The sequence below is a fragment of the Lissotriton vulgaris genome, chromosome 10 (assembly GCF_964263255.1).
Source record: "Lissotriton vulgaris chromosome 10, aLisVul1.2, whole genome shotgun sequence".
NCBI lineage: Eukaryota > Metazoa > Chordata > Amphibia > Caudata > Salamandridae > Lissotriton > Lissotriton vulgaris.
In genome coordinates, this window is record NC_141698.1 from 985,350,923 (window position 1) to 985,378,809 (window position 27,887).

The 27,887-nt window shown below is 43.5% G+C and overlaps 1 protein-coding gene and 1 pseudogene across 12 annotated transcripts in view; one reads left to right on the plus strand and one right to left on the minus strand.

Moving 5' to 3' along the window:
• LOC147689109 (KH domain-containing, RNA-binding, signal transduction-associated protein 1-like) overlaps window positions 1-20,986 on the plus strand; it is a 48,535-nt pseudogene extending 27,549 nt beyond the window's left edge.
• PHF14 (PHD finger protein 14) overlaps window positions 1-25,471 on the minus strand; it is a 1,195,141-nt gene extending 1,169,670 nt beyond the window's left edge. For 9 of the 12 annotated variants that reach the window (XM_086941991.1, XM_086941985.1, XM_086941984.1 and 6 more), the window contains exon 1: window positions 25,267-25,471. In XM_086941991.1, coding sequence (XP_086798117.1) covers window position 25,267 — 1 coding nt within the window. In that variant the 5' untranslated portion in view covers window positions 25,268-25,471. The remainder of the gene's footprint in view (window positions 1-25,266) is intronic. The other 3 variants (XM_086941993.1, XM_086941990.1, XM_086941994.1) reach the window with 1 other exon arrangement.
• Window positions 25,472-27,887: the final 2,416 nt, after the last annotated feature.

Consider the following 27,887-nt stretch of genomic DNA (forward strand, 5'->3'; position numbering starts at 1 on the left):
AGCATGGGAAGATACCCTGATTTGCCCAGAGCCAATTCCAGGACTCAAAACTGGTACTCAGATATAAAGTCGCCAGCTATGGTCATAGGTCATAGTCATATTCATATTCCTTTATTTATGTGTGAAAGCCATACACAAGCGGGATAATTATGTATGATCAAGTATAGTGAGAACATTCTCTGTTGAAACAGTTGAGTAAAGTAAAAAAACAGAAGCAAAAAATATGGTAATGTTCACTTGGGAGTCTTTCTTGGGAATGCTTTTAAGGGTTTATTTTTAAACTAGGGGTGGGCGGTAACCTCCACTTCGCTGGTGGAGTTTGCCACTTCACGCTTGGAGCGTGGCGTTCGGCAAAAACTCGGCCAACGACTACAGAGTTTGTGGTTATTTGATTTGTTGAGTTTGATTCGACTCAGTAGGCAGTCCTCATTTCCAATGCTGTGCGACAAAGCTCCAGTCCTCGGTCACCTTAGATATTAGGAGTAGGAGTACCTCACACTCCCAGTACAACTCCAAGGATGTGATCAGCTGTGGGATTGTTTGTTATGCGAGTGGGACGAGGAAGTGCTAAAATTACGACAGATGCCATTCATTCAAAGATGATCAACGGATAACGGACATTACGTTGAATCATGGATGGTCCAGTGTAGAGAACAAGTGGTTAGCATCCAGAGCTGGCACTTTTACTAGGATTGAATGCACAACTGGAGTAACCACCTTTCTTCACTCATGGAGCAGGAAGAATCTGATGAGTATTGAATGCAAGCAGGAAGCTTAACTACTTTCATTTGAGCAATCCGGACATGAAAACATAAAAAATATTATTATAGACTTCGTTCTTTATCCCACGAAATAGAGTTGCTGACAAATGCCACACTGCCAGCAGTCAAAATTTTGATATTTGGAGACTGACACATTCTTCTGAAAAGCTACTGAAGTATCTGAAAAAGGCGCTCTAAATTCCAAAAATAGCTAAAGTAAGATCCATATTCCTAGAACCCACACATGCATTTGTCTTGCGAGCTTGCCTCGCCTGACTCCTAAAGATCTCAATCAGGTATCAGAACCTTTGTGGGACTCCATACTACATCTTATGTAATGACCCACGAAGGTGGCCATGGAACAGAGTACTATTAAGTAGTAAAGAAAAGATGCGACATTATAGCTTCCTACAGGACTCCAACCATTGCAAAGTCTAACCTCCTTTCAACTATATCTACCCGTCATAAAACTGCTATGTATTCTCATTAACTAGGTGTCTTGAGCTCACCATTATCTGTACATGGAAGAGTTGGTTGGACTAAACAAAACAGCTAGATTGACTATACTGGTAAATCTTGTTTGTTTCTTGGTCCCGCTGTTTCTGTGCAGTTTTGTTTTCTTACCCTTATTTGCATTGGAATTCACTCATCAATTTGGGGTACATAATCAAATCCCTGAGGTCTTAAAATGTTTAAAAAATGATTAACCTTAACGCCTCTGGAATGCAATTGCATTTATACGTCGCCTCAAGTCATTTTTTTCCTAATCGAGGCTTGTGAAACAACTTAGCACCAAAATAAAGGACCTGCCCACAATGGATCTATGTGGCCATTTCACCCAGACCGTCTCAAATTACAGGGAGTATACGGGGACATGTAGTTTTGTAGTTTCAGGTTTTACGTTATAATTGGGACCTACAAGGCAGGCCTGTCTAGAATGCAAAATACAGTTTGGAAAAAAAAAACAGCTACGGCTGACAGACGCGGTCATATACGACACAGCCGCCATCTGACAGTTATGAGACAGTGCGAATTATGGTGCTGAAAACCCACCTCCAACAATATTCAGCTAATTAAGTCAGCGTCATAACTACTAAGTGGAGCCCTGCCACGTGCTACTGGCACTTAGTACTTGTAACCGGACAATAGCATCATCACCATGCTTGTTTTCCACCGCATAACAGACGAAACAAATATGGTATTATTTAGAACGGTAAAACCTGAAATTGCAAGTCCCACACTGCAAAGCAATCTCTCTTAAACCGTCAGAATCCTTTGAAGATGAAAACAAGCATTTGCAATGCAATAGGTCTCTGATTTAAGCAAGTTTAAGATATTGGCATTGTAAATGGCAATGCCTTTTATTTATGTTTTAAAATGCAAAACAAAAATAAAAGGCATTGTTATTTACAATGTCAATAGCTCAAACTCACGTATGAGAAGAATGTTCCTGTGCTAAGTTATCCAGGATGTTATATATGCGTAGCAGAGTGTGCCGCCTGACTGGCAGTTTTCTGCTTCTGTCATTGCATCCAGGTATGTAATACAACAAGTAACATTACGCCTACAGTAAACCAGGACTATTGGCTTTGTCAATGACTGTTATTTGCATAAGATAAAAAAAAGCAACAACTAGGGCTTCGGTGTATAGTATATTGAAAATGCTGCAGTTCTAAAATGAAGAGACTGTGAAAGAACTATAACCATTTCTTTGAAGTTACATCCTAGTGAAGGGTGGTTCTGCTGCAGAGGTAAGTTTTTTTTCCCCTTCAAGGGTGAGGGCAAAAAAGAGAGCCCGACAGGGACCCATTTCAGCACCTGCTTTTTAGAACAGGGGGTGCTCAGCACCGGCAGGACCTGGCCCACATAAAGCTCCGGGTATTGTGAAGAATCAGGACAGCACCTGGTGCTTCAAGATGCGGCTTCGAAGCACTGGGTGTAGGGTCGGCCAGTTTAGAGGTCATGATGTATGGTATGTTGTGTGTCCCTTCTTTCAGCACAGCTCCTCCGCTGCAAATCAAACCCCTGAATTGAAAGGCCCACGGTTGAAATTCTGCTCACCTCTAAGTCAGTACATTTGCCACCCGTCTCCAGAGGAGAGTCTGTGCTACTGTGTCTGTCCTCGGGGTCTTGTAGTTCTGAAAATGTTTTGTCTTCTTGTGCCTGCCCCTAAAGCATATACTTACTATTCATTTAGCATCCATATGCAGCGCACTAGCACCCAGAGGCTTGTAGGCTCTTTACATAAAAACATAACACTAGATTGTGTTATGCTTTGAAAAAATAACAATAGGATGAGATAGTAAACAATAAAAATTTATTAGAAGGCAGTGGACAAAGTTGTGGGAGGGGCGCTCTGGGGTCGAGAGTGGGGAGGGCCGGGAAGGAATAACTATAAGACAGGTGAGAGATGATGCATTGAGAGAAGAAAAACAAGGCGAGAAGGCGAATCATAAAACGTCAGCAGAGTGCAGGAGGAGGTAAGAGCAAAGATAGAAGGGGAGAAGGAAACGCCATTGAGTCCCAGAGGCACCATTAATTGAGTCACTCATTCTGGGGGCTGTCGCCTGTTATAGTTACCCAGAAGTGTCAATGGCTACAGGGAAAGGCTGACGTTTCCAATGCCCCCGGAAAGTATCTGTACTGTTGTCATCATAAAGTCCAAGAGGTGAAATGCTAAGACACCCTACGCAAGTCCAGTGAGCCATGCTTTTGTAGAGGCAATACGGCACCCATTTCACAAACCACAGAGCTATGTAGGTCTAATGATGAAATGCATTCATTCGCTTGTGCCACTCCCCTGCATCTCTTGTGCCCGAGAGATTAATTCTATGTACCCCTGACCCTTTTACTTCTAGAAGCAAGATGCCCAACGCCCTATACCAGCCCCTTCTTCCCCCCGGTAAGTCCTCGTGTACCTGTTCCAAAACCCTGGTCCTTCGGGCCCTCGAGGTGAGAACTTCTGCATCACTGAGCCTGAACTTTCCCGCTCCCAGAGCTGCAGAAGCACCTACTGCCCCCTGCTGGCCGCTCGGAGAAGAACATGGCCACGCGATGGCCATCATGAGGGAAACACGCACCCTTGGCCCATCGAGCCTTCTGGGAGAACATGCGTGTGCGCCTGCCTCTAAAAATATTATAAAACCGGTGCCCTTCTGCCCATCTGTATTTAAATCTGCCTGTAATTAGATGACAGCTAATCTGGCCGCACTTCACCTCGTCCTGCTTCACTGCTTGTGCTGTCTCTGCCTCTCTTTGTCTCGCATGCGCACAATGTAAAACATTGCGCGCATGGGAGACAAAGAGTGCGAATTCGCCCACCAATGAGACGGCAAACAAGCACTGAAAATGCAATCAGGCTCGTATTTACGAGAGCCCTATTGCATTTTACACAGAAGTGCGGGGGAAAAAGAAGCCGCTAACAGAAGGAGGTGGGGGGGTGGTTGTGGTGTAATAAGTGACAGACTACAGGAGGGAATGAGGAGAGTCATGGGAACAAAACAGATTTTCTGTAAAGGGACTGATAGCTTCGTAAGCATAAAAATGACGACATGGCCGCCAGGAGGCACGATTAAGAAGCCAAGCACCAATAAGAATGCAGGAATTTTGATTCAAGCCAATACAAAATAAGGCTAGAAAGTGGGCGGAGCTTCCCCCACTATACTGTATACAGCATCTTCTGACGAGACAGCGCATGCGCTGCCTAGTCCGAGACCTGAAAACTACATGGAGCAGTAGCTGACTGAATACTCATCACAACTGTCTCCGCAATGCGATACAAGAAGATAGGGCAACATCTTTACTCTGACAGGAGAATCATATTAATATGTAGGCACATTGTGTTGTATGTAAAGATGTACGCCCTTCGATCAGCTCCAACATGCATTTAGGCGTCTAACCACTAAAAACACTAAGGCCTCATAACGATGTCCGCTCGACACCGCTGCGGGTTGGAACCGAACAACCTTAGGTCGGCGGTTCCAACCGCAGGATTAGGATATGACCACCCACAGGGTTGTCGCAAACATTAATTTTTCAATGGACGATTGTACGGCAGGCCGAAAAGGCCTGTAGCACAAGCTTCCATTGAAAAATGGATGTTTGAAAACATCCTGCACCCTTGGCACGCACCATGCGGTACCTGCCACACAGTGCAGGAATGTTTAGGGAGTCACTTAAATGCCCCCCAGGCCCCAAAGCGGAGGGCCAGGGAGGATGGGGGCCCTGCTGGGGGGCCCCCAAAGTCACTTTCCGACAGTCTTTCCATGTCCGTAACGACGATATGAACCCAGTATTTGTACAGCACAAACTAATCACCCCTAAAGGTCTCAAGGCGCTGGGAGCTGTCGTGGAGATTAAGTGAGCTAGTGCCCAGAGTCACCTGATGCGGAGCTTATCTGCCTCCAGTGCTGGGGATCGAACCATGAGCCATGCGCTCCGGAGACAGCTGCTCTGGACGCTGCGCCACACTTCTGCCAAGACATGGACAGGCTGTTGGAACAGAGGCTGGCTCCGCCGTCATTCAAGGGATTCCAATTCTGCTGCTCTTCTGACAGGCTGTGTGACCCTGTTGGAAGAGGAGCAGAATCCACCACAGGTTTCACTCCACAGTCATCTTAATACGGCATTCAGAGGGAAACCCTCCATGTCGGGCGGAAAGCCTTCAAACTGTCGGTTGGCTTTCCTTCCAACGTCCAAATCGGACCCTAAATACTTACTTCACCTAACAGAGGAGAAATTCAGGTTTCCCAGTTACATGCGTAAATAATTCTGGCACTTGTAGTCGTGTTTCGTCTCGTTATAACTAGAGGTGTCAAAATGCAAAGAGAAATAGTGGACTAAAGGAACTACTCGCGGTTGACAAAAAAAAAACTGGGTGCCCTGGAATTGAAGCTTTGTTTTGTGAAACTTGACAGCTTAACATATATAATTAAGATGTGAGTGGATATCTTGCTACAACAGGACGCTGTATTCTTTAACGTAAACCTGTCAGGTGAAAACTCAGTGCATGTGATGCAACAACCCCTGTGAATGTAACAAATAAGCGCCCATGACAGCCTAAAAACAATGTGGCGGCAATAGAGCAAATGACTACTCATGTTCAACTGACTTATTTCACACGGTTGTACTTCATGTAGCCATTAGTTTAAAAGAAGCAGGCATACAGTCCCGGTGTGAGCACTCTGGCACCACTATACATGCTTTTAACAAACATCTGACTCGTTTTTTTTTTTTAATTTCTGTAATTTTTTATTGAGTAAAAAATATTTATTTACATGGAGCATGGAATATACGTGAGCGGAAAAAAACAGAGAAAGGAGAAGGGAGAAAAGTTTTTTAACGTTCCTTTTAGTTTGTCTTGCTTTTGAGTTTGTCACTAGTCTTTAAGGGATGGGTAGAACTCTGTGGAATCTTGCAGAATTTTTATGGAAGTCTGTGGAATTCTGCAGAGTAAAACTCTGCGAGTTCAACCCACCCCTATTCAAAACAGGACGTAGCAACCTAGTGCAGCCTCTTTGCCTCTTTGCAGCAGTGGTTCGGGAAAGGTTTTCAGAGGGGGTGCACCGACATCAAGGTTACATCACTGAAGTCATAGCAATTGTGAAAAATCCTAGTTTCACGCAGTGCAGCAAGTGTATTCAGCAAGAGAGGGAAGGGTGTAGTATGTATCTAGTGCCACATTTTGGAGGACACTCGCAAATGTATTAGTAAACCACTGTTCAACAGTGCACTGTCATTTGGAGACAGCACATTTTCCATTGAAATGGCCACTAACATAGCACATGACCAATAACTCGTCCGAAGGATGAACTCAAATGGTTAACCCTATGTACTGAACTTCAACTGTATAAAACGTGCTGTCTTAGTGTGTTCTGTGTCCTTTTAATATGGAAATCGATGCATTCATTGATGAAAATGAAATCTTGTCCTTAACAACAGATTCGCCCGTTGTGAACTCCACATCAACCTCGACTCTCAAATATGTAGTCAAGCAGGTCCTGAGATCTAGGCCCAGGATTGCTGATTGATAGGTCACAGGTGGGAGGGTGCGTAGATGGCAGGCAAACCCTCCGGCAGGAAACTCGTCATCAATCCCATGGTTAGGAGCAATAAGGCACACATGGCTGGAAAGGGTACGGTCCACATCATGAAAAGTCAGATGCCACATGAGTTAGGAGAACAGTCATTTGGGAACTAGTACAAGCAGTGATCATGCGCTCCACAATTCGGACATCTGGACACTTTATCCACTGGCCACATTGTGTTCATGCGCGGTCAAGACCCACTTGTGGTAACCATTAGAAAATTAATTTTGGACTCTAATACAGCAATCAACATTCCACACCACATACGGTATGCAGGACATTTTTATTATCCATCATGTTTTGTATAAAAGGACCCATACTGATTGTAAATTGGGACAGTCCATAGACCTTGTGCTCATAATTGTTCATGCAACTGTAATGTTTAATAAATAAAAAGTTTTGCCAAATGCCCCTAGTCTTCTGTTTTTAAAGGGATTTCGAACTCAAGTAAAATTTCAATGGGCATGCTAAAATTTAAGAATTGTTGATTGCAGAACTCCAGTTTACTTGGTTAAGTATTTTTAACCTGGGGGCAGCTCTTTTACTGTGCATCTTGGGACTGGTGAGCAGATCAGTAATTCTTACGTTTTAGCAGTGTTCATCAGACAGAGAACACACCAAGAAAACACTTTTAATACGGCTGTAGTTCAATACATAAGTTTAACCATTTGAGCGAATCCATCAGACTTGATATTGATCATAGATAACTGTTCTTAAAGTCCGTCTTGCACGCACCAAAAACATCTCTTATGATAATTCAGCATATTTGACTGAGATTAGAGGCCACTGAGATGTATTCACTCATCTGGAAACTAAACAATGCACTGAGAACTTCGTTGCCACAGGTAAAAAATCTGGAGTACTTGTTGTGATGAGAAGAAAGCCAGCGCTTACATGCCACTACCTTAATCCAATACCAGAAGGCAAAAAGAATATATTGTGGCTTGCGTTTTGCTTATGTAAAACTAATAAAAGATTCATTGAACATGGTTATGCCATCAAAAATAAGTTTTCACCTGATCGGATTCTCCTAATAAGGGAGGAGTTAACTAACGTTTTGACCAGTCTGTAGGAAGAAATAAATACTAATTATCAGAAGATTAGAACAAGATCGATGGAAAACAGCTTTGGATGAAATCAATAACAAACTTGGGGCTTGAGCAAAGGAAATCAATGAAAGGAAAGTCAAAAAATTCAAGAGGAGTACAATTGATTATAAACTTGACAAAAGTTTACACATAGGCTGAAGTTAATTCACAAACACGTAATATAAAAAAATCCATACTTGAATCTTCAGATGAAAGCATAGCTTCTGAGGGCAACACATCTATCGTAAACCTGCGGCTCTGTCTACTACCCTGACAGAAAACCAGACAATTCAGCTTAATAAGGCTACTCTTTAGGTTTCGCATAGAGCAGCACATGCACTGCATCTACGAGGCATCAAGTAATCAGTATTACTACTGAAACTCCACCCGTTGCATTTGTCTTTGTTTTGTCGCTTGCCATTGGTGGAATCTGGCATTGCAGTTCTTATCTTGCTCATTGTTGGCTTGTAGTCCGATACATCACTTCCTTTTTCTTCCCTTTCTGGAGGAAGCAGCATCGACCAACTACAGTTTACTTACCATGCTGGCTGTTATCTTTTTAATTAGGGACTACTTTTTTTCTTTGCTGCTCAAATTTCCACATCTAGCAGCTTCCTGCACTTCCGGACCCTGTTTATTTATTTACATTTATTTATTCATAATTAAATCGCACTTAAATAATGCAGCCCACACTGAGGCTCGAACCCTGTTTTCCTGCTCCAAAGTCAGCAGCGTTATTTGTTGAGCCACCTCCTCGCACCGTTTGTTGTACGTGGTTTCAGATGCTACATTTCTCCATCTCAACCGGGTTTTTTTTTTTATTGTATCTGTCTCCCCCTCCATGTGTATTATTTTTTTAATTGGTCTCTCTCCACCCCCACTCTGAGATCGTGGTGTATTTTAAAATAATTAAATAATGCAGGCAACGCCAAGGCTCGAACCCTATTTTCCAGCTCCAAAGTCAGCAGCTTCAGCAGTGTGCGCAGCCTGCCATCTGTTTTGGGTCAGGTTACAAATGCTTTCACTTTCATGGCTTCGCTGCCCCTGCCCAGCCAGGGCACACACCCCTCGTTCACTTTCTTGTTTCCTTTGTCACCGTTTTTGTATTTTTTTCAGTTTATGCCAGGAGCATTCATGCGTCAACTAGGCATGCTTGGTGAACACTGAAAGAACAATTTAACACTATTTCTGGAGCAATGTATTGTAATTAATTCATGCCTTGCAGTCCCGAATGTCCCTAGTAGTGCTAACCTGTCCCCATCAGTAGCAGCTGCCCTTGTGTTCCCCAAAGTAGTTGGGTGTTTTCTGTGCTATTTCGCACACTTCAAAATTAAAGGGCATTTTTTAAAACGCTAATGTATAACGTTGCTAAGGAAGTGGTGCTGCAGATACAAGAGAAAGCTTTTGCAGAGCGAGCTGCAGGTATGAAAAAAACACTGGGAACCTAGGGGACATTCAGCCCGCTTAATCCCTGGAGTCTCAAAATGTTGCATTTGTCTAAGCCTGGGCACTGAAAGAGAGAGTGGGAAGCAGTGTACTCTTCAAGCGCCTTTGTTTCAAAATGGTGTCCTCGGACACGCTGTGCCTATGCCTATGCGCAGCAAAAGGGCTACAGTTCAGCTGGCAGCCGTCGCAATGGGGCCCCTGAGACTGCATCTATTAACCCAGAGCGACCATAGATGTCCAGTTCGTGTACTTGCCACTATCCGTATCCTTTTTATTTCATCAGCTTGTGGGCACTCCCCTATCTTCGTAAAAATCGATTAAATTGTATATTTTTAGTGTAAAGTTATTTTTGCCTAAAAGTTTGTTCATTTTAATTAAAGAAATTGAAAAGGTCCAAAAGGGAGATAAAAAGGACGACGATGAGGCAGACACATACCTAGATTTGTTTTCCCACAAGAATATGGAGCTGAAGGAGCGCATTCTTATTCCAGTTAAACAGTACCCAAAGGTAAATGGCATTGAACTGGCGTATTGCACAACACCAAACTAATTTGCGCAGAGAAAGAACTTGCGCAGCGCTATGTTCTCGGTCGCCTTAACGGCAGCTATTTTACCTCTTTTTCAGTTTAATTTTGTTGGGAAAATCCTGGGGCCGCAGGGCAATACTATTAAGAGACTACAAGAAGAGACAGGAGCCAAAATTTCCGTACTGGGGAAGGGTTCTAGGAGGGACAAAGGAAAGGTAAGATTTATATCAAATCAACTAACTCAAGCTTAATTCCAAAGGAAGTGCTTTATTTCCTGTGTCGAACGCATGGCTCTAAGTTTAGACAACGGTTTAGTGTCTATTTATACTATTTTCAGAAGGAGGATTTGCGAAAAGGGGGCGATCCAAAATATTCCCATCTGAACATGGATCTGCACATGTTCATTGAGGTCTTCGGACCCTGTGTGAGGCGTACACGTGCATGTCGCACGCAATGGAAGAGGTTAAGAAGTTCCTAGTGCCGGTATGTATAATTTTAAGCCTTTAGGTCTCACCTGACCCAGCGCATGTGTTGGATTGGCAAGACTTTTGGTAAGGGCTTCAAAAATGTTACCATGGCCGGCCTACAGCGTGTGTGCACATACCTGTGCGCGCGCCACCGAGCAGAGGCGCCATATGGCTTTCCTAGTCATGCTCATGCTTGACCGCGATCACTTTCACGTTCGTTTTTTTTTTTTTACTTTTAGCGTGACTCGCTTGCTTGTTCTACTTTGATCCCCATCTTTCCCTTTCTCAGTCTCGACCTCTCCCTGCCTTTTAAAATGGTGGCCGCACCACTGTGCCCGCCTCCACCACTCCTATTGAGCTGCTCGTTTTTCTCAGCCTGTGTAGATTGTTATCTCTGGCTTGTTTGTTGTGAGTGCAAAACAATGAAGGAGTTTTTATACATTCATTCTCAGTAGCTATGCCTATGTTTATCTGACTCCTACACGCTCCACTGTTTTCCTGCACTTCTCAAATGCAAGTAGGCACTCTGCTTTAGGGTACTGCACTCCAGTTTTCCGTTTGAACCATTGGACTCTTAGTGCCCGCCGACAAAACTTTTACCTCTGTTGTCTGGGCTGCGGCCATAATACCTTTATTTGATTATGTAACCGGAGTGAGTGGCTACACCAGTGAGCGTGGACTCAGGCGACCGTCTGCTTACTCGTTTAACGTAGTGAAATACATTTCTTTTTGGGGGAAGTTCCTTTCTATGAGGTTGGCCGTTTATGTGCCGTGTGGTTATTAATTCATTCGAGTAGGCACTGCAGCCCGACTCCTCGTGTTTTTGTTGAAAGTAAAACACATTGTAAGGTCCTTGTAATCTTTTTTTTTTCTTTGTGCGTTTTTGTTAGTTGCCCATCCTGGCTGTCAGATTGCGATCCAACAGGGCTGTTAAACAAGGGATTGGAGTTTTAGTCAGAGGTGCCCTGCGGTGATGCCCCGAGGATCCTGCCAGCCCGCTTCCCGGAAGAGCCACGTGACTGGCATGTCTCTTTCACTGTGACCCACAGTACTGCTGCTGTTCAGGGCTGTTTGTTCTCCGAATGCAATTATTTATAGTCAACAACACGTTCCTCTCGTCTCCCAGCCATCCGTGCCCCCAAGATATATGCATCTTATTTTTGAACGCATATTTAAAGTGGTGGGTTCTCCACCAATGATGGGGTTGTTGGTGTTGCATGGGTACTCTCTGATCGAGTTGTTGAGCAACTGGGGGTATCTGTATTCTGCTGGTAAGCTTTAAGCTGGCTTGGCGCTTCTGAGTAGATGTTGAAGGCACTACTGGATTTTCCTTAATTATTATTATTTAAATCCTTTAGGGGCAGCGGTGTTCCACCACCGCGTGGAGCTATAGGAACCCGCGAGGCGCCACCAGGTAGAGGAGGTTCACTGCCAAGAGGTGGTAGAGCGGATCGGGGTGTCCCCCCTTCGCCTTCTGGCAGAGGCATGCCTTCAACCCATTCCGACCACCAGGAATCCAGAGGATACCGCTCCAACCACCGCCAGCGGACAACTTTTTTGTGTGAAATGCTGCTTCAATTTTCTATCCCTACAAGTAGTGTCATCACTGTTGCATAGTCTGGATACAATAATTGGCAGGGAGTGGGAGCAAAGACGGTTTTGGTTTGTTTTGACATAATACAGGTTTCCTAAGTAACCATATAACCTTGGACAGGCCTAAAATAACTGGTGAAACTTAGTCCAGTCTGTATTGTACAGTGTTAATACAAGATATCTGTATTCTGGGGTACAACGCTTGTCCCATTAGGCAGCTATTGCTCACTGAACTCCTGATGCTTATCCTGCAAGTAGGAAGGCCTAGGTCCATTCATGTATTGGTAGAAGTAGAAATGACTTTATCCCTTCACTGCCCGCACACTTCCTGGCTGTTAGCTTGCATCTCACTGTCCTTTCCATTACAGAGCTATGAGGATACCTATGCTGAGCAGAGTTACAAGGGGTACGAAGGCTCCTACAGCCAGGGTCAAGGGTGAGTGAACTCGCAGGGCTTGAGTCCCATACTCCATGCTGTATTCATACCTTCCCCTCGCCTCTCTTGATGAATAATGTCCAAGGATTTAGAAAGTCGTACCCGTCACAACCTTGCATACAAGTACATTTTACAGTTTGCTGCTTGTGTGTTTCAGTCAGTTTTAAGACTTGAATAAGTTGTACAAAAGTGAATTCTACCGCCTTTATGCCGTAAGTAGGGACACCAGTTAAATGTTAGATGTAGATGTTTGTGTTACTGAATGTTTTTCCCTTTTGCCATACACTATCTGTGCAAACTAAATTCTGACTAGTCCCCTTGGAGCAAAGTACGGTCATCCCAGCGGCCGACTGAGCATTGTGAAAGTAATCCGGGGTTGAGTGGGTGCCCAAGCCTCTTGCTGCCTCACTCGATGCACATGGAAAGGAAGGAGTGCGGGGAGGGAAACACTGTGTTTGTGCTCAGAGGGCTCCAAACTTGAAGCATCAGGTGGAAAGCAATAAAAAACACGAACGGTTCAAAGATTAAACAAGTAGATAAAGCATGGCGCGCTCTTGAAACAGGCACAGCGCTGAATGAAAATATGTTAAAATCGCTTCAAAATTAATTTTAAAAAATAGGTGGGCGAACTGCGCGATGCAGAACAAAAGAAAGGCGCAGCCGCCATACATAAATATCAAGCAAGGCGTACCCCGCTGATCAGACGACAGCCAAAGTTGCAACCACAGCTAAATAAATCAAAAGAATGTGCCAAAACTAAACAAATGGCCGATAGTGAAAAGATCCATGTGGCAGGGGCAGTCTAAAGGGAGGGAACAAAACAGCTAAAAGGTGTTACAAACATTCACCAATAGCAAAGGAATTTTGAAAGCAAGAGGAAACAACCAATTAGAAGAGCTGGGCGCGTTCAAAGCACATAGAAAGAATATCAGGTCTCGAAGACAGCACATGCACGCTGCCTAGGCTCAACATAAGAAGGAGAAGCAAAGAAAAAAGAGAGGGGGGGGTATGGACAAAAACAAAATGAAATTACGCAGCCACAAGAAAATCTTGTAATAAACATTTCCTGTTTGACGTTGACTGCACAAGAAGCTGCAGTGTTGAATAAAGTACTTTGTTCCAACACACAAAACCAATTTCATGGAATGAGAAATTGCTGTTTTCTAATTCATGCAGTTTACCCTTAAAATATTTAATCATCACCTTCGCTACTAAGAATGAAGAGCAAGTGACATCCAGATACAATGAGTTAAACCACATGCAATTTCATGCCTCCTTTTTTCATACAAAACCCTGGAATCATTTGGGATCTTGGTCAGCAATAATTTTTAATCACTGAATTACAATCAAGATATGAAAAACAACTTTAACTATCGAAGAGTGGGGCATGTTATAGGCTCTGGCCAATGAGTAGGAAATTACTTTCCAAATGGCTGATAAAGGAGGTGATCTGGTGGTCATAGATACAGAATGTTATGAAAATAAGGTGGATGACCATATTGAAAATTCAAACGTATACATGCGACTGGACGCTGGCCAGACAACTGCTTTTTAAAACATTTTGGATCAGATCTTAAACACAGCTTTAGACATAGATTGGATTAGTGAAAAAACTGACAGTTATTGAAAACTGAATTCCTTCAGAGATCCAAAATGTTTATGTTACACAAACATCTCACTAATCCACCACTCAGGCCAATTGTTTCAACTTGTGGTTCCTTACATGAATCTTTGGGCCAATAACTGAATGCTTTCTTACAACTTACAGTGCAAGAAATTGAATCTTCCATCCAAGACATCACATTCTTCTAACACAATTTGTTTGAGGTACTTCTGGATACTACTCAGGAATTGTGGCTTTGTACCATCGATTTAAACTCCCTTTCCACCTCTATACCACACACTGAGGGCTTGGAAGCAGTTCAATGGGCCTTATCCTTAAAAGGCGAAACTGGCGCCAAGTATTTATTTTACTTATTTATTTTATTTATGCAACTTGTAGAGCGCGCAAATACCCTTGGGTGTCTCAGCACTACGGATGGCTGGGCAGTGGGGGGCTAGGAGCGGGTGACTTATAGGTTGAAAAGCCAGGTCTTCACTTGTTTCCGAAAAGTCAGCAAGGTGGGACTGATCTTGATGTGAAGGGGGAGTGTGTTCCATAGTCTGGTAGTGGCTACAGTGAATCTTCTGTTGCCCCAAGAAGCTTTCTTCGTTCTAGGGACAGTCAGCAGGTTAGCTGCTGATGAGCGCAAGGGTCTACTGGGCAAGTAGGAGCACTTCTTCATTTCTCCTTGCCCCATGGTACTTTTAAATGGAAAAACTGATTCTTTCTACAAAGGAATAAAACACCTATGGCCTTTTTAGGAGCCCCCAAACTCCATGCCCAACTTCTCGCCATCCCTCCCTCACTGAAAGGGAATGAGCTTACAGAATACTACAACAAAGCAGTCATGGATACCCTGGACCTCTTGGCCCCACTGAAGCTTAAAAACCAAAGAACCATTCCTCCCAAATCATGGTTTAATACGGAGCTAAATAATGAAAGACGCTCACTTAGACGGACAGAAAGAACGTGGAGACAACACCCTACCCCTTTGCACATAGCTCGCCTCAGACTTGCAAGATCTTACAAAAAACACATCTTTAAACAAAAAGCATCCTTTTTCAGAGCACAACTGGACCGAGCCAAAAATAGACCCAGAGAACTGTTTAACATTGTTCGCAATCAAACCTCATCCACTCCTCCTATACTTCTGGCCTCAACCACTAGATGCAAAGAAATAGCCCTCTTTTTCTCTGAAAAAATTGCTAGAATAGAACAATCCTTCCTCCAGACTCCGACCCCTACCTCCATTTTGGACATCTCCCCTAATTCACCCGCATCCCTCCCACCCCCCCCTCCCATGCTCCCTCCATGATCCTACAGAGCACTGATCTCCCGTTCCCCTCCATTCCTTCCACCCTCCACAATTCCAATCCCCCTAACAATTTCCTTAAAAATAACATAGTCTGGCATAATTTCCAGACAGTTATTGAAAGAGATGTCTTTGACATCATTGCGAAACTTAAACCCTCCTCCCACACCAAAGACCCCCTCCCCACTAAACTTGTCCAAAACCTCAAACACATCATTACCCCTTCCTGGACCTCGATCATTAACACTTCCTTAGCCACCGGCTGTGTCCCCACCTCCCTACAACTGGGCCAAATCACCCCCATTCTCAAAAACCCTACTGTCGACCCTAATGACCTCAACAACCTCCGTCCTATTACCAATCTACCCCTTCTCTCGAAAGCCCTTGAAAAATGTGTCCTTCAGCTTGACACACACATTGAACTTTTTAACTTACTTGACCCCCTCCAATCAGGCTTCAGGAAAGGTTGCAGCACCGAAGCCGCCATGCTTAACATTGTAGATGACATTCACCACTCCCTCGACAATGGCGAATCTAGCCTATTTATCCTCCTTGATCTCTCCGCAGCGTTCGATACCGTTAACCATTCTGTTCTACTCAAAGTCCTTAGAGAACGATTCGGCCTTAATGGTATGACTCATAATTGGTTTGTCTCATACCTGCAACACCGTGCTCAACAAATTAAAATCCGCAACTGCTTATCGAACCCCTCCCCCATTTCTCTAGGAGTTCCGCAAGGATCCATACTCTCTCCCTCTCTCTTAAACGTCTTCATGGAACCCCTCACCCTCATTCTCATACAAGCGGGGATCAACTACCATCTTTACGCTGACGATACACAACTCTACAATAAGATAAAAACCCATGCTGACATCCTCCACCTCAACAACACCCTCATCAAAATTCAAGCCTGATTCCACTCAAAAATTGGATCACAGACCTTAATGCCCTCAACTGCCCCTTGTCCCTAGCCACCTCAGTCAAAACCTTGGGCATCTCCCTTGACAACCGCCTAACTCTCAACGCACATCAAAAACTCTGCCAAAGGAGCCCTCTTTAGCCCCTGTAACCTTAAGAGAATTAAGCCCTTCATCCCAATTGATTATTTTAAACTAGCAGTTCAATCTCTTGTTCTACCATGCATTGATTACGGCAATGCTATCCTCACCGGAATTCCCAAAACCCACCTGGAACCTCTAAAATCAGTGCTCAACCTCGCAGCCAGGCTTATCACAGACTGCAAACAATTTGAGCACATCTCTCCCGCCCTCAAAACCCTCAAATGGCTCCCCATTGAAGGCAGATCCACTTATAAAACCGCCTGCATTACGCACAAAATCCTCCACCAAAACACACCGAAATACCTTGCTAACAAATTGACCAAAGCAGGCTGCACGCGATCCCTGAGAAGCTCCAACACCCTCCTACTTATCCCCTCACTTCAGAAAAAGAATTCCACTCAGTCACGCTAATTTTCAGGCAATACCCCACTTATTTGGAATGCCCTCCCAACAGACCTCCGTTGTAACCCGTCCTACCCCAGCTTGAAAAAAGAACTCAAACTTCTTCTCCTTAATAAATACAGGGGCTTCTAATCCCTCCCGGGTGGCCTCGCCCACTCAGCATCCCCTCACCCAGCTGCTCCGCCTACGGCTAGTGACCCCCCTCCTGCCCCCCTCTCCTTCCCTTCCCCTTCAATCTGATCACCTTACCTCCCCTCCATGACTCTCATTTACCTCCCGTTCCTTACTACACTTTATGACCTTCAGTTTTCTTTCACGTTTTTGTCCTTCCTGCTCCTAGGTATACTATATCGATCCTTCCCACCAAACTGTGACCTCTATATTGTATATCTCATTGTGTTTAGCAATTGTTTTTTACTTTTTCATCTAGTTTAACCTTTATCCTATGTGGACTGCTCATTTATGAATCAACTTCCTGTACTTATACACACTGTACCTGTATTTAAACACATTTCTGTTACAATTGTAAAGCGCTCTAATACCTCTGGGTCCAACCAGTGCTATAAAAAACCTCTAAAATAAAGTAAAATAAATAAAACACCGATATTTTCACGGCTAAAGTTGAAACTCAGATTATTTTGGAAGAAGAATCTTGGAAAGATCATCTGTTGGTGTACCTTTGTTTAGTAGAGGACATCTTTATCATCTGGAATGACACAGAGGAGCTAAAAAGGACTCTCCAGAACTTAAATCCAAGTTAACGCAATATGCAATTCACTCACCAGATCGAAAAATCAAATATAGCATTCCCAGATGTCCTTGTGACCTTAATGGAAACAGAAGTACACACTACTGTTTTTAGGAAACCTATGGACAAGAACAATAGTCTTGATTGTTAGAGCTTCCAGCCAGAACCACCCAAAGCAAATCTTCCTTTCTCTCAATTCATGAGGTTAAAAGAATTACGTCTAACTTGGATGTTTAGGTTAACATATAAGAAGAAATGTGTGAAAGGAGATTTTGCAATTGGTGTACCCTGATCAGGTTTTATCGAGCTCCACTGAGTGAGTGAATAAAATCAATAAATAGTTCTGCAAACGTTTGGCAGAGCAAAACCTGCCAGAATGTCTTCTGTGTCCAAATGTTCCACCAAATCCCCCATCATTACTACCCAGGTACAGACAATAACCATAAAACTTCTCTAAAGAGAGCCAGTTGGACAAAGTTGTTGAAAACACGGCATCTGAATATGATGGATAAGAGACAGGAGTTGTCCTGGCAAAGGGTCATTACTTGGAGCTATTCAAAACAATTGATATAAGCCTTGAACTTAGGCCGGATTACTTTCATTGCTCTCTTTGCTCTGCTGGCCACTTCATTTCTAACCTGTTACAAGATGGTACCCGTATTGGGTTGTTTATTTTGGCTATGCACTGCCACTTTTGGGTTCCTATACTTAATGGTCACTATTAATTCACTATTACGTTTAGGAGTAGGCTCAGAATTTTTGAGCATCAGAATTTTTTTTTGTTGAATTCCTCTTCTTCCTGTTCACTTGGGCTGCATGTTTTCCTATTTTACATACGTATCTTTCTAACTCGATAATACATTTCAGTTACATGGTTTCTTTTTGGGGTTTTGTTCACTTCTGGGTTTTAGTCCTCACGCTGCCTGCATACAGATGGCGTTCTGAACATGTGAGCGCTAAACGCCATTCAGAGCAGATTCTGAAATCTTACGACTGTGTGTGGAAGATAGCAAATTTTTACACACTAGTGTCTGTCCCACTTTCGTAGCTTTTCGTTCACGTACAGGTTGAGTTTCATTTTAATGGGAATGTCACTGAGGTCGGCGAGGTACTTTACACATACTTGAGGAATTTTGACTTTTGCGTTCATGTGTTTCAGTTCACTTTGGATAGGGTGTGTGTTGGACCTAACTCTGCCAAGTCACATAGGGTAGCCTGGCCTAGGGTAAGACAGTCGGTTATCAGAAGCACATGTGTAAAGGTTGTTCACCACCCAGCAGTAACTCGATGCACTTCCACACAAAAAGGACACTACACCACAATATTGTAGGAAAATACGTGCTGCTTTATAAAAATAATACTTTGTTGATTTGATGACTTAATATCAGATTTCAATACATCAAATATTCTCGCATGTCATTATTACTTTTCCTTTCTTGGTCAAAACATTAACAATCACATTGGGTTCAGCTCCTGTGGTTTAAATAGATTTTTCCACACACTTTAGCTCTAGTACGAATTTCTGTAGTTAACAAGCACTTTTACAAGACCAGAAAGGCTGAATTTTTATCATTACAGTCTCAGAGATATTTCATATAAGTCAGTTCAGCTCACAACTCCAGCTCTAGGGTTAACATGTACTTGTTCCCTTACATACAACCCAAAAGAAGGGGAACAATTGACAGTTACCCCCTTTTCTTCTGATTCCGGGTTACTTCAACCTGACCTTAAGGCTCACTTTAGATTATACCCCCCCTGGTGATAGAGCGCTGGATTTCCAGGACAGTTGTAGCCCTGCACTCTTTCTCTATCCCCAAATCGGCCCTTCTCTCCCTCCAAAAGCCGGTTAGGTATTCACCAGAACGTAATCTAATTCAGGCATAAAGTCAGCCAGATACCTAGGCAAGGGACTCTCTTCAACGCTCCTTCTCGGGGGTTAGTCCGCTACCTGAGGAGGGCTTTCTGTACTCCTTAGGCGTTCCGTCACGCTCCTCGTGACGGGTCCCACCTCCCTCCAGAACGGCAGCCCCAGCTTACTTGACCCTGCTGCTGGATGCTGATGGGAGTTGAGGCGCTGATATCCGGGACCGGAAGGCGCTTGTCGGCCCTCCGGTTACCTGCCGCCTCAGTCTCGGGTAGGGAAGCTCCAGCCTCGGAGTGCTCGATGGCCGCAGTCCTCACCGCCCGTCACTCTCCTCAGACGTCAGCCCCTCTAAGACTGCGCAGCTGTCGATGCGGGGATACTTCCCCTGGCGATCCTTCTCTCGACTGCTGGGCATGCGCAAAGACGTCACGGCCGCACCTCTTCCGACGCTCTCGCCTGGCTGCTCCCGCCTCGCTGCTCCTCACGCCGGGGTCCCGCCTCTCTCGATCCGCCTCCTCTGACACGGCTCACTTCCGCGGACACTTCCCAGCACTTCACCAGCTCGTCGGGGAAATCGGAGCTAGACAGAACCTTTACCCCTCGCGGAGCTTCCAGTTGAGCAGGCCAGGTTCCTGAACACGGTGAGACTTGGAAAAGGATAGCGCTAGCTCCTTGAATACTTCAGGGCAAACGCTCAGCGCTGCAGTTGATGAAAATGTTCTTCAGGGTTAGGCTTCTCCCCACAAGCGCGTCTCCATTCAATAACTTCAGAGACTTCAGTATGTGCTGGAGAGGTCGTTTGAGGCTTTTAGGAATGGGTTCCCTGGTAGGGTTTGGTCAACATGTATGGATACAGGTCAGCGCAGAAGTTCAGTCTGCCCACAGGTCAGTTTCACTCCTGGTCAAGCGCTGTTCTCTCCTCAGTGTCGCCTCCTTCCACACCAGATCCACTCTCTAGCAATCACTGGACATCACAAAATGGCTGCCTTGCATCCTGCCATATATAGGCCTCCCTCTGAAGGTCCAGCAAAGTCCAGAAGGTTCTAGAAAGGCTCTATGTTATCCTATGGGGCTTCCACAGAGGTTGGCAGTTATGGCAGTTAGTAGCCACCATCTTGTGTAACCCTCACTTTTCAGTCAGAAAGGGCACCTGGGCCTGAGGTAAAAGACTATGAGGGCAAAAGAGCATCTATCCCCTAGGCCAACACCGTAAAAATAGTCCAGTGGACACAAAAAGGAAAGAAGTTATGAGGGGCAAAAAGGGGACAAAATAATTAATGAATTGGAGGGACTTCCCAAAGGCAGACAGGTCTAACAGTGTGTAACTTGTTTTTTTGAGCACAGGCATTTTTTTGAGATTGGACGATGGGTTTTTAATCAGACGGCACAGCATGTAGAATAATCACCACTGGGTTTGGTGCACAAGCATTTGTTTTCCACTTTTTTATACTATCCCATTTATTCTGAAACATTCTCTTTGTTTACGTTTTAGCATGCTCATGAGGAAGGGTCTCCATGACCCGAAACGCAATGGAATTGCTTTATCATATAATGTTTTGGAAACATACATTTGTGAGCATGAGATGAAGTGAAACATCCACGGATGGAAATGGATTATTGTTGACATTATGTGTAACAATTTGGATGAACTCCTGTTTACTCTTCAAACATTTCTAGTCAGCGGACAGTTCTTTCACAGTACATCCTGGAACTGGTGAGTAGATCTCTGCAACCAGCAATTCTTAAGTAATCACTAAATGTGTGCGAATATACAGTTTTACTGTAAAATATATATATCGTACACAAATTATGTTTGGTAATCAGGTTTCAATGAAAATGTGTAACTTGTGCATCACTAGGTAAAAGTGTCTTCTTTTGATCTCATTAACCCTTTCGATGCTGATGACGAGCTCAGCTCGTCATCACCCACGGGTGTCGTGTGCTGATGACGAGCTGAGCTCGTCATGGTGCCACTAAAATGGCATTTTCCAGCACAGGGGGGGGGAAAACGCCCAGCAGCCATGTGGTTAATATCTTTGAATGCACTTCAGAGTTACAAAAACATGATTTATTTTTGCTTTCCTAACTGCTGATATATTAATAATTTGTGTACAGTACATTTATAGGTATTCACATTGTATCAAAATTGCCACATAGTTCACTTTGAAAACTCCTCTCACTTTGCTGTCTGAGAATGAAAAATAAACACCAACACCAACCCCACGCTAAAAGAAGACGACCAGTTTGTGCCTCTGAAACTCAAAAATGTCACAAAACAAAACGTAAGGCATCTTTATTTATTGCTCCGTTGCGATCATCATAAAATCAGCAGGCGACCCATCATTGGATCTCACCTCACAGTCTAGGAAACTCTATTCTATTGGCTTGTGTAGAATGAATAATGAGTTAATTTTTCTCTCTTTTTGAGTGGTAAATGGCTTTGTGGCATAAACAGAGTACTTTGAATATACCGTTCTTCGCTATCGGCCACATGCATCATTGTAAGGTTTTGCGATTCCTTATTTGCGATAATCAGGGAATCGCAATTTTTACCGAATCGCAAAGATTATGCAAATTCTAAATTGCCATTTCGCAATTCCCATTGATTCCTATGGGCCAAAAGGCCCCATTTTGCGAATTTCAATTAGCGATTCGCAAAATGTTAATGCAATCCATGGGTGCAGGGGGGGTCCAAATGACCCCCCCCCTGCACCCCTGAAATGCATTTTTAAGTGCATGTTACACACATACGTCTTAAGGACATGTGTGTCTGTAACATTACAGTGTTTTAAATGCAATTTTGTGCATTTTAAAACTTTTTCGCAAATTGCGAATTCGCAATTTCAAGAGCAATCATGCATTGCTTTTAAGGAATCGCAAATTTGCGATTCCTTAAAAGCAATCGCATTTTTGGAATTCGCTAAAAATAGCGATTTTTCCAAAAATGTTTGATGCATACAAAAAAGACATTTAGGAATCGCAAACGGCCGAATTTACTGATTCGCACCGTTTGCGACTCCTAAATACCTTGATGCATGTGGCTGTATGAGTAGCCAGTGGAGTTTAAACCAGTGCTTGGAGATCGAGACCTTTCTCTTTAGGCCCAACACTAATCTTGCAGCTGTATTTTGAATACCTTGTACACTCTGAATGGGATATTTAGACGGTCTAACCAGAAATTAATTACAATAGTCACGGTACAATAAAAATCAGAGCCCAGACCACTGCCCTTTTGGATGAGGTAGGAAGAAGCAGTAATATGTTCATAAGAACTTTTAAAATAAACAAATATGTTATCACTTTATTTGTGTGTGACTTGGCTGTAAGAATGGACTCAAACATGACTCCTAAATCTCTTCCCTGGGAAACTGATGAATGTAGTGGCCCGAGTTTAGGTGACCACCAGGCCTTTATCCCCTAGAAATTATTTCCAAAAACTACAACTTTCTTTTTTCCCTCATTTGATGTCAGTACATTGACACCTGCATACGCAAAACAAGTCAGTCAGTCTCACCAAAGGGGATACATACAAGTTAAAGAACGTGGGGTCAAGTGCCGAAGCTTGTGAAACCACCACTGAGGTGAGTCTGAATGAGGAGATTAACTCTCCTAAGCAGACTGTTTGACTGTGCTCTGACGGGAAGGAGGCAAAACACTTTAGTGGACGACCAGATGTCCCTGCCCCTATCAACCACTCAAAAAGGATGTTATACAAGAAGGTATCAAAAGAGGCTGACAGGTTCAGGAGCACCACTGCCACTGTTACTCTTGCATCCAAGATCTCTCGGGTGTCATCCAGGGCCTTAACTAGTGTTGTATCTGTCCTAAGGCCCTTCCTAAAGACTGAATGGTCTGAATGCAAAATACCATTGTCGGTTATTTACTTCTGCCTCAGTGATTCTGCTTAGCAGAGGGAGCAGGAAAGATGGTCAATATTTCGTCATGATGAGGGAAAGGCTTCTTTGGTAGCGGTTTAATAAACTCTTTCTTACAGGGGGGAGAAACACCCAAACGTTTGGAGTGGTGCACCGCTCGATAATGAAAAGATTGTTGGTCAAATGAGTCAATAGGTCATATGGTTTTGTTAAATTTGTCTTAAACAATCCTTTATTTTCATACGTGTCCATATACAAAATACCAGCCAACACGTTTCGTTCATGAGAATGAACTTCTTCAGGGCATAAAATCACGGTCCTGGGAGAGAAAATCGAAGTGTGCAATATGGGCTGCGTGGGCCACCTTGATAAGGGCCGGTATGCCCTGGGTCTGAAGGCAAAGATAGGAGTGAGCAGTCCGCTTCACTTTTCAATATCGAGCGGTGCACCACTACAAAAGTTTGGATTCTTCCACTATCTGCATTGCAGTTGGCACCCAACGACGGCAGGTGCTGTAGTGGCTTGTGCACACTCAACCGGATTGACTATTGAATCAAACACGAAGGGAACTTAGCAGGGGAGTGCGGTCACAGTGTCTGTTGTTGTCTGCAACTGTACCTAGGGGGAGAAACAGTCCCGTAAAGAGGAGTTACAGAGTCCCATAATTACTAATATCCTTGTGTTAGTCACCTATTTGACGAATACCAATGGGCAAGGGCCCCATGAAGACGAAGATCTAATCTTCCGCCAAATGTTTCTAATTTCTTCCTATAAAAATTTCTAATTTCTTCCTCAGCTGAAATTCGGACGACTTAGCTCTTGAAAAGATCTCACAGTTTTTGTTAGCTGGCTGTTCATCATACACTAAGTTAGATGTTACATTTGCTATCCTATCTTCAAAATACTGAGCTATATTGTCACAAAGATCCTATGAGGGATTTGTATGGCCAGAAATAGCATTCGAATGGGCGAGACTATTAAAGGTTTCTTTGGAAGGATTTTATTAATCTATTACTTGGTGATGATTGTAATCTGCGTTATGATTTTATCAAATGTTTATATTGCCCAGTGCTGCTTTGCAGATTTACTTCGTCTCTCCCATCCCTTTTTTTTCTTTTTTTCTCATACTTTACAACTTTGTTCAGCAGTTTTTGCGCTTTCATCACACCAAGGTGCAGTGTGTTTATTTACTTTCCTATTAACTATTCTAATTCGAATTGTCTGGTCCACGACGGACGTGAGCCAACCATACATATGTTGCGTTTCCTGGATAGGGTCTGAATGCATTAGATCTGAATACGTATTTTGGAACCTGGGATCCCAGTTTCCGATTTTAATTTGTTCCATGCACTTGGATTATTATGTTTAATGAGAAAACATTGCTTTACCGCCTGAACGTTAAGGGTGGGGGAAATGAATAGAAGAGTTTGCAGCACAGTACCTAGAACCATTGTATACTACCAACAACCAGTATCAATTCGGAGTTGCGCTCCCTTGTAAGGATGAGCGTGACTGTAAACAACAGCCCGAATGCTCAACTTCCACAGAGTGTTGAACGGTCAAAGTCCTGTTTTTTGATAATGCACCTATCGCTTCCATACCTCCCAACTTCTTTAAAAGCTGTACAAAACCAAACTTACTGTTAAAAAACTGATCAACGTAGAGCCATACATCAATCAACTGACACTGCTAATTTCTCCCAATTTGAACTATGTCATCTGTGCAAAATTCTCCCAGACTAGAATTTTTTGTATCCTGTACATTGCATTCAGACACATGCAGTTTCGCTTTTAAGAATGGGGTATGAGCTCTAATATCCGGTTTATTGTAAGGATAATTCCACGTCCCCTTTTCTATGACGCATTTCATTCAATGCACATAAACTGAATCTTGGGGCGGTTAAAACAAGACAACCTACAACGTTCGCAAGTACGAACCGCGGTCCATTGTGGTAGCACGAAGATTCAATAGGGGAGATGAAGAAGGCAGGTACTCACTGTTTGTTCCTGTGGTCCGCAACACGCCACTCTATTGTTTACTGAGCATCCCAGTCATGTGCGCGTTTCCGGTCGGCAATCCACGATAAACAGAGTAAAAATTGAACAAGCCGGGCCTCGGAACGGAAAGCGAGAGGCCAAAATTCTAAGGGGACTATGTCGGCGTGTGACACCAGGACCTGCGATCAGTGCTACGTCGTAGAAGACGGACTAGAAAAAGGATATAAGCCTTTTGAGGCTGGTTAATGCTGAACAGGGCGGCCATCTTACAAAGGCACAGTTGTGGATGGAGTGGACGAGAAAGCGGACCTGCTGCATAATACCTAGTTTTGTTTTAGTCGACGAAAAAGCGGACCTGCTGCATAATATCTAGTGTAATTTTTACAACTAGAGTGTTTTTTCTTAATTGAAAAAAAGAACTAACCTGTATACATCTGTTTTTTACCCTCTCAATTTGTTGTTGTCAGTGGGAATGCTTTAGTTTCACATTGGAAAAAAAATAAAGATGGACGCTTCATACACAGCCAGACGGGGAGGGGATTGGTCAGTGATTATATTATTATGTAGGTGCATTTATATAGTAGTCACTGATTTAAGCGATCTGAAAAAACTGGGGGGGGGGCTCTAAAAGGGGCGTGGCCAATGAAGTGTAACTAGAATAATTTCAAAGAGGTGTGGCCTATGTAATTAGGAGCGTGTTGTGAAACAATCCCTAGAGATACCAGATACTGTTTTACCGGTGCCTCACTAGCTCCCCGGCCAAACACCTTCTAGGCACGGGTGGTTAGCGCCAAGATGCTCCGTGGAGTGTAAATCGCGCTTTACAAAAATAAAATGACATTACATTACAATATATAAACGAAAATGCTGCAATTAACACAACAGCCACCTTGGGTGACCAACTGGCATGAGTGCAAATTCAGGATGGTGAGTGTAACAATTCAGGACAAAGGCTCAAAATTCAGGACAAAAAAACAGGATAGAAGGTCAAAATTCTGGACAAAAATCTATTTATATGGTTACTGGACTGGGTTGCCCACTCTGATATTTTGTTTACATTTCATGGTTCTGAACAGGCATGGTTGGCAAGAGATGTGGTTAGGAAGATCTGCTTTTATGGACTTTGTTACTAACATCTAATATCTGAGTGCTGATCCAGCGCCCCTTAAAGAAATCTGTCTCAGCAACACTACCCAACACCATGAAACTCACCATTAATCATAAATTCTCACAAGGCCCATAAATAACCGAGACAAATATTGGGCAACGGAAACATGTGACCTAATTAATCGGAACTATTCACAAGCTATTTACAAATTATATACAACTGCAGTTTATCATCATCATAATCATGAAAATATAACGTGGTAACTAGTTTAAGAATAAACAAGTCCAGCTTGTCATTTCAAAATCTATTTTATTAATTTTATTTTCAATCAAAAAGCATTTTTAGAATATTGAAATCTTTTTATTAGCAATTTAGAAAGCATCATTTAATCAATTAAAGGCACATTTGACGGATCATTTTGCAAAGAATTAAAGCAGCATAGGTCTCATCCCCTAAATTCTATTTCCCTGACTAAACTTATTTAAACCTAAAAGGAAATGTCATTAGTTCAGTTTATCCTTACGTGAGTCAAAAGTCCCACAGCACTTCACGCCCTTCAGGAATCAGGAACGAGCAACCAACCCTCCTCCCAAGGGGTCAGATTTTATACCTTTTCTCTATCTAAAACTAACTAAGAGAATACCTTTCCTCCGTCATCCAGCATTTCTATTGGCTGACAGCCGTCCTGAAGCCTTCAGAAGCGGTCGCTCCTCACGCTGCTCCCTGTGGTATCGTAGCGCTTCACTGCCAGATTGCTCTTTATAAGCTCGCATTGCTCAGATTGCTCTTTAAAAGTTTGCATTGCTCAGATTGTTCTTTGAAAGCTCGCTTTGCTCCTGCAATCATTAGTGCCTGCTTGCTGTTAATTATTGTATCGTAGCGCTATTTTGCGAAAGCGCGCATTCACTAGCATTCAATTGTGCTTTGCTGCCTTTTCCTGTATAATTCTTTTGTGCCTGATTGTGCCGGTGCCACTGCCCACTACATAGCGCTTATTAAGGTTGTGCCCCAATCCAGTTTCACTTTTGGCTTGCAGCCATTTTGGTCTTTGTTGTTGTGCCTCCCTGCCCGACTCTCCACCCCACTCCCGCCTCCCAGCTGCTCCTCCCTCCCACTGATACTCTAAGCTCGACCCTCCTGTAGTAGCGCTGTGACCGTCCTGAAGCCATCAGAAGCGGTCGCTCCTCACGCTGCTCCCTGTGGTATCGTAGCGCTTCACTGCCAGATTGCTCTTTATAAGCTCGCATTGCTCAGATTGCTCTTTAAAAGTTCCCATTGCTCAGATTGTTCTTTGAAAGCTTGCTTTGCTCCTGCAATCATTAGTGCCTGCTTGCTGTTAATTATTGTATCGTAGCGCTATTTTGCGAAAGCGCGCATTCACTAGCATTCAATTGTGCTTTGCTGCCTTTTCCTGTATAATTCTTTTGTGCCTGATTGTGCCGGTGCCACTGCCCACTACATACCGCTTATTAAGGTTGTGCCCCAATCCAGTTTCGCTTTTGGCTTGCAGCCA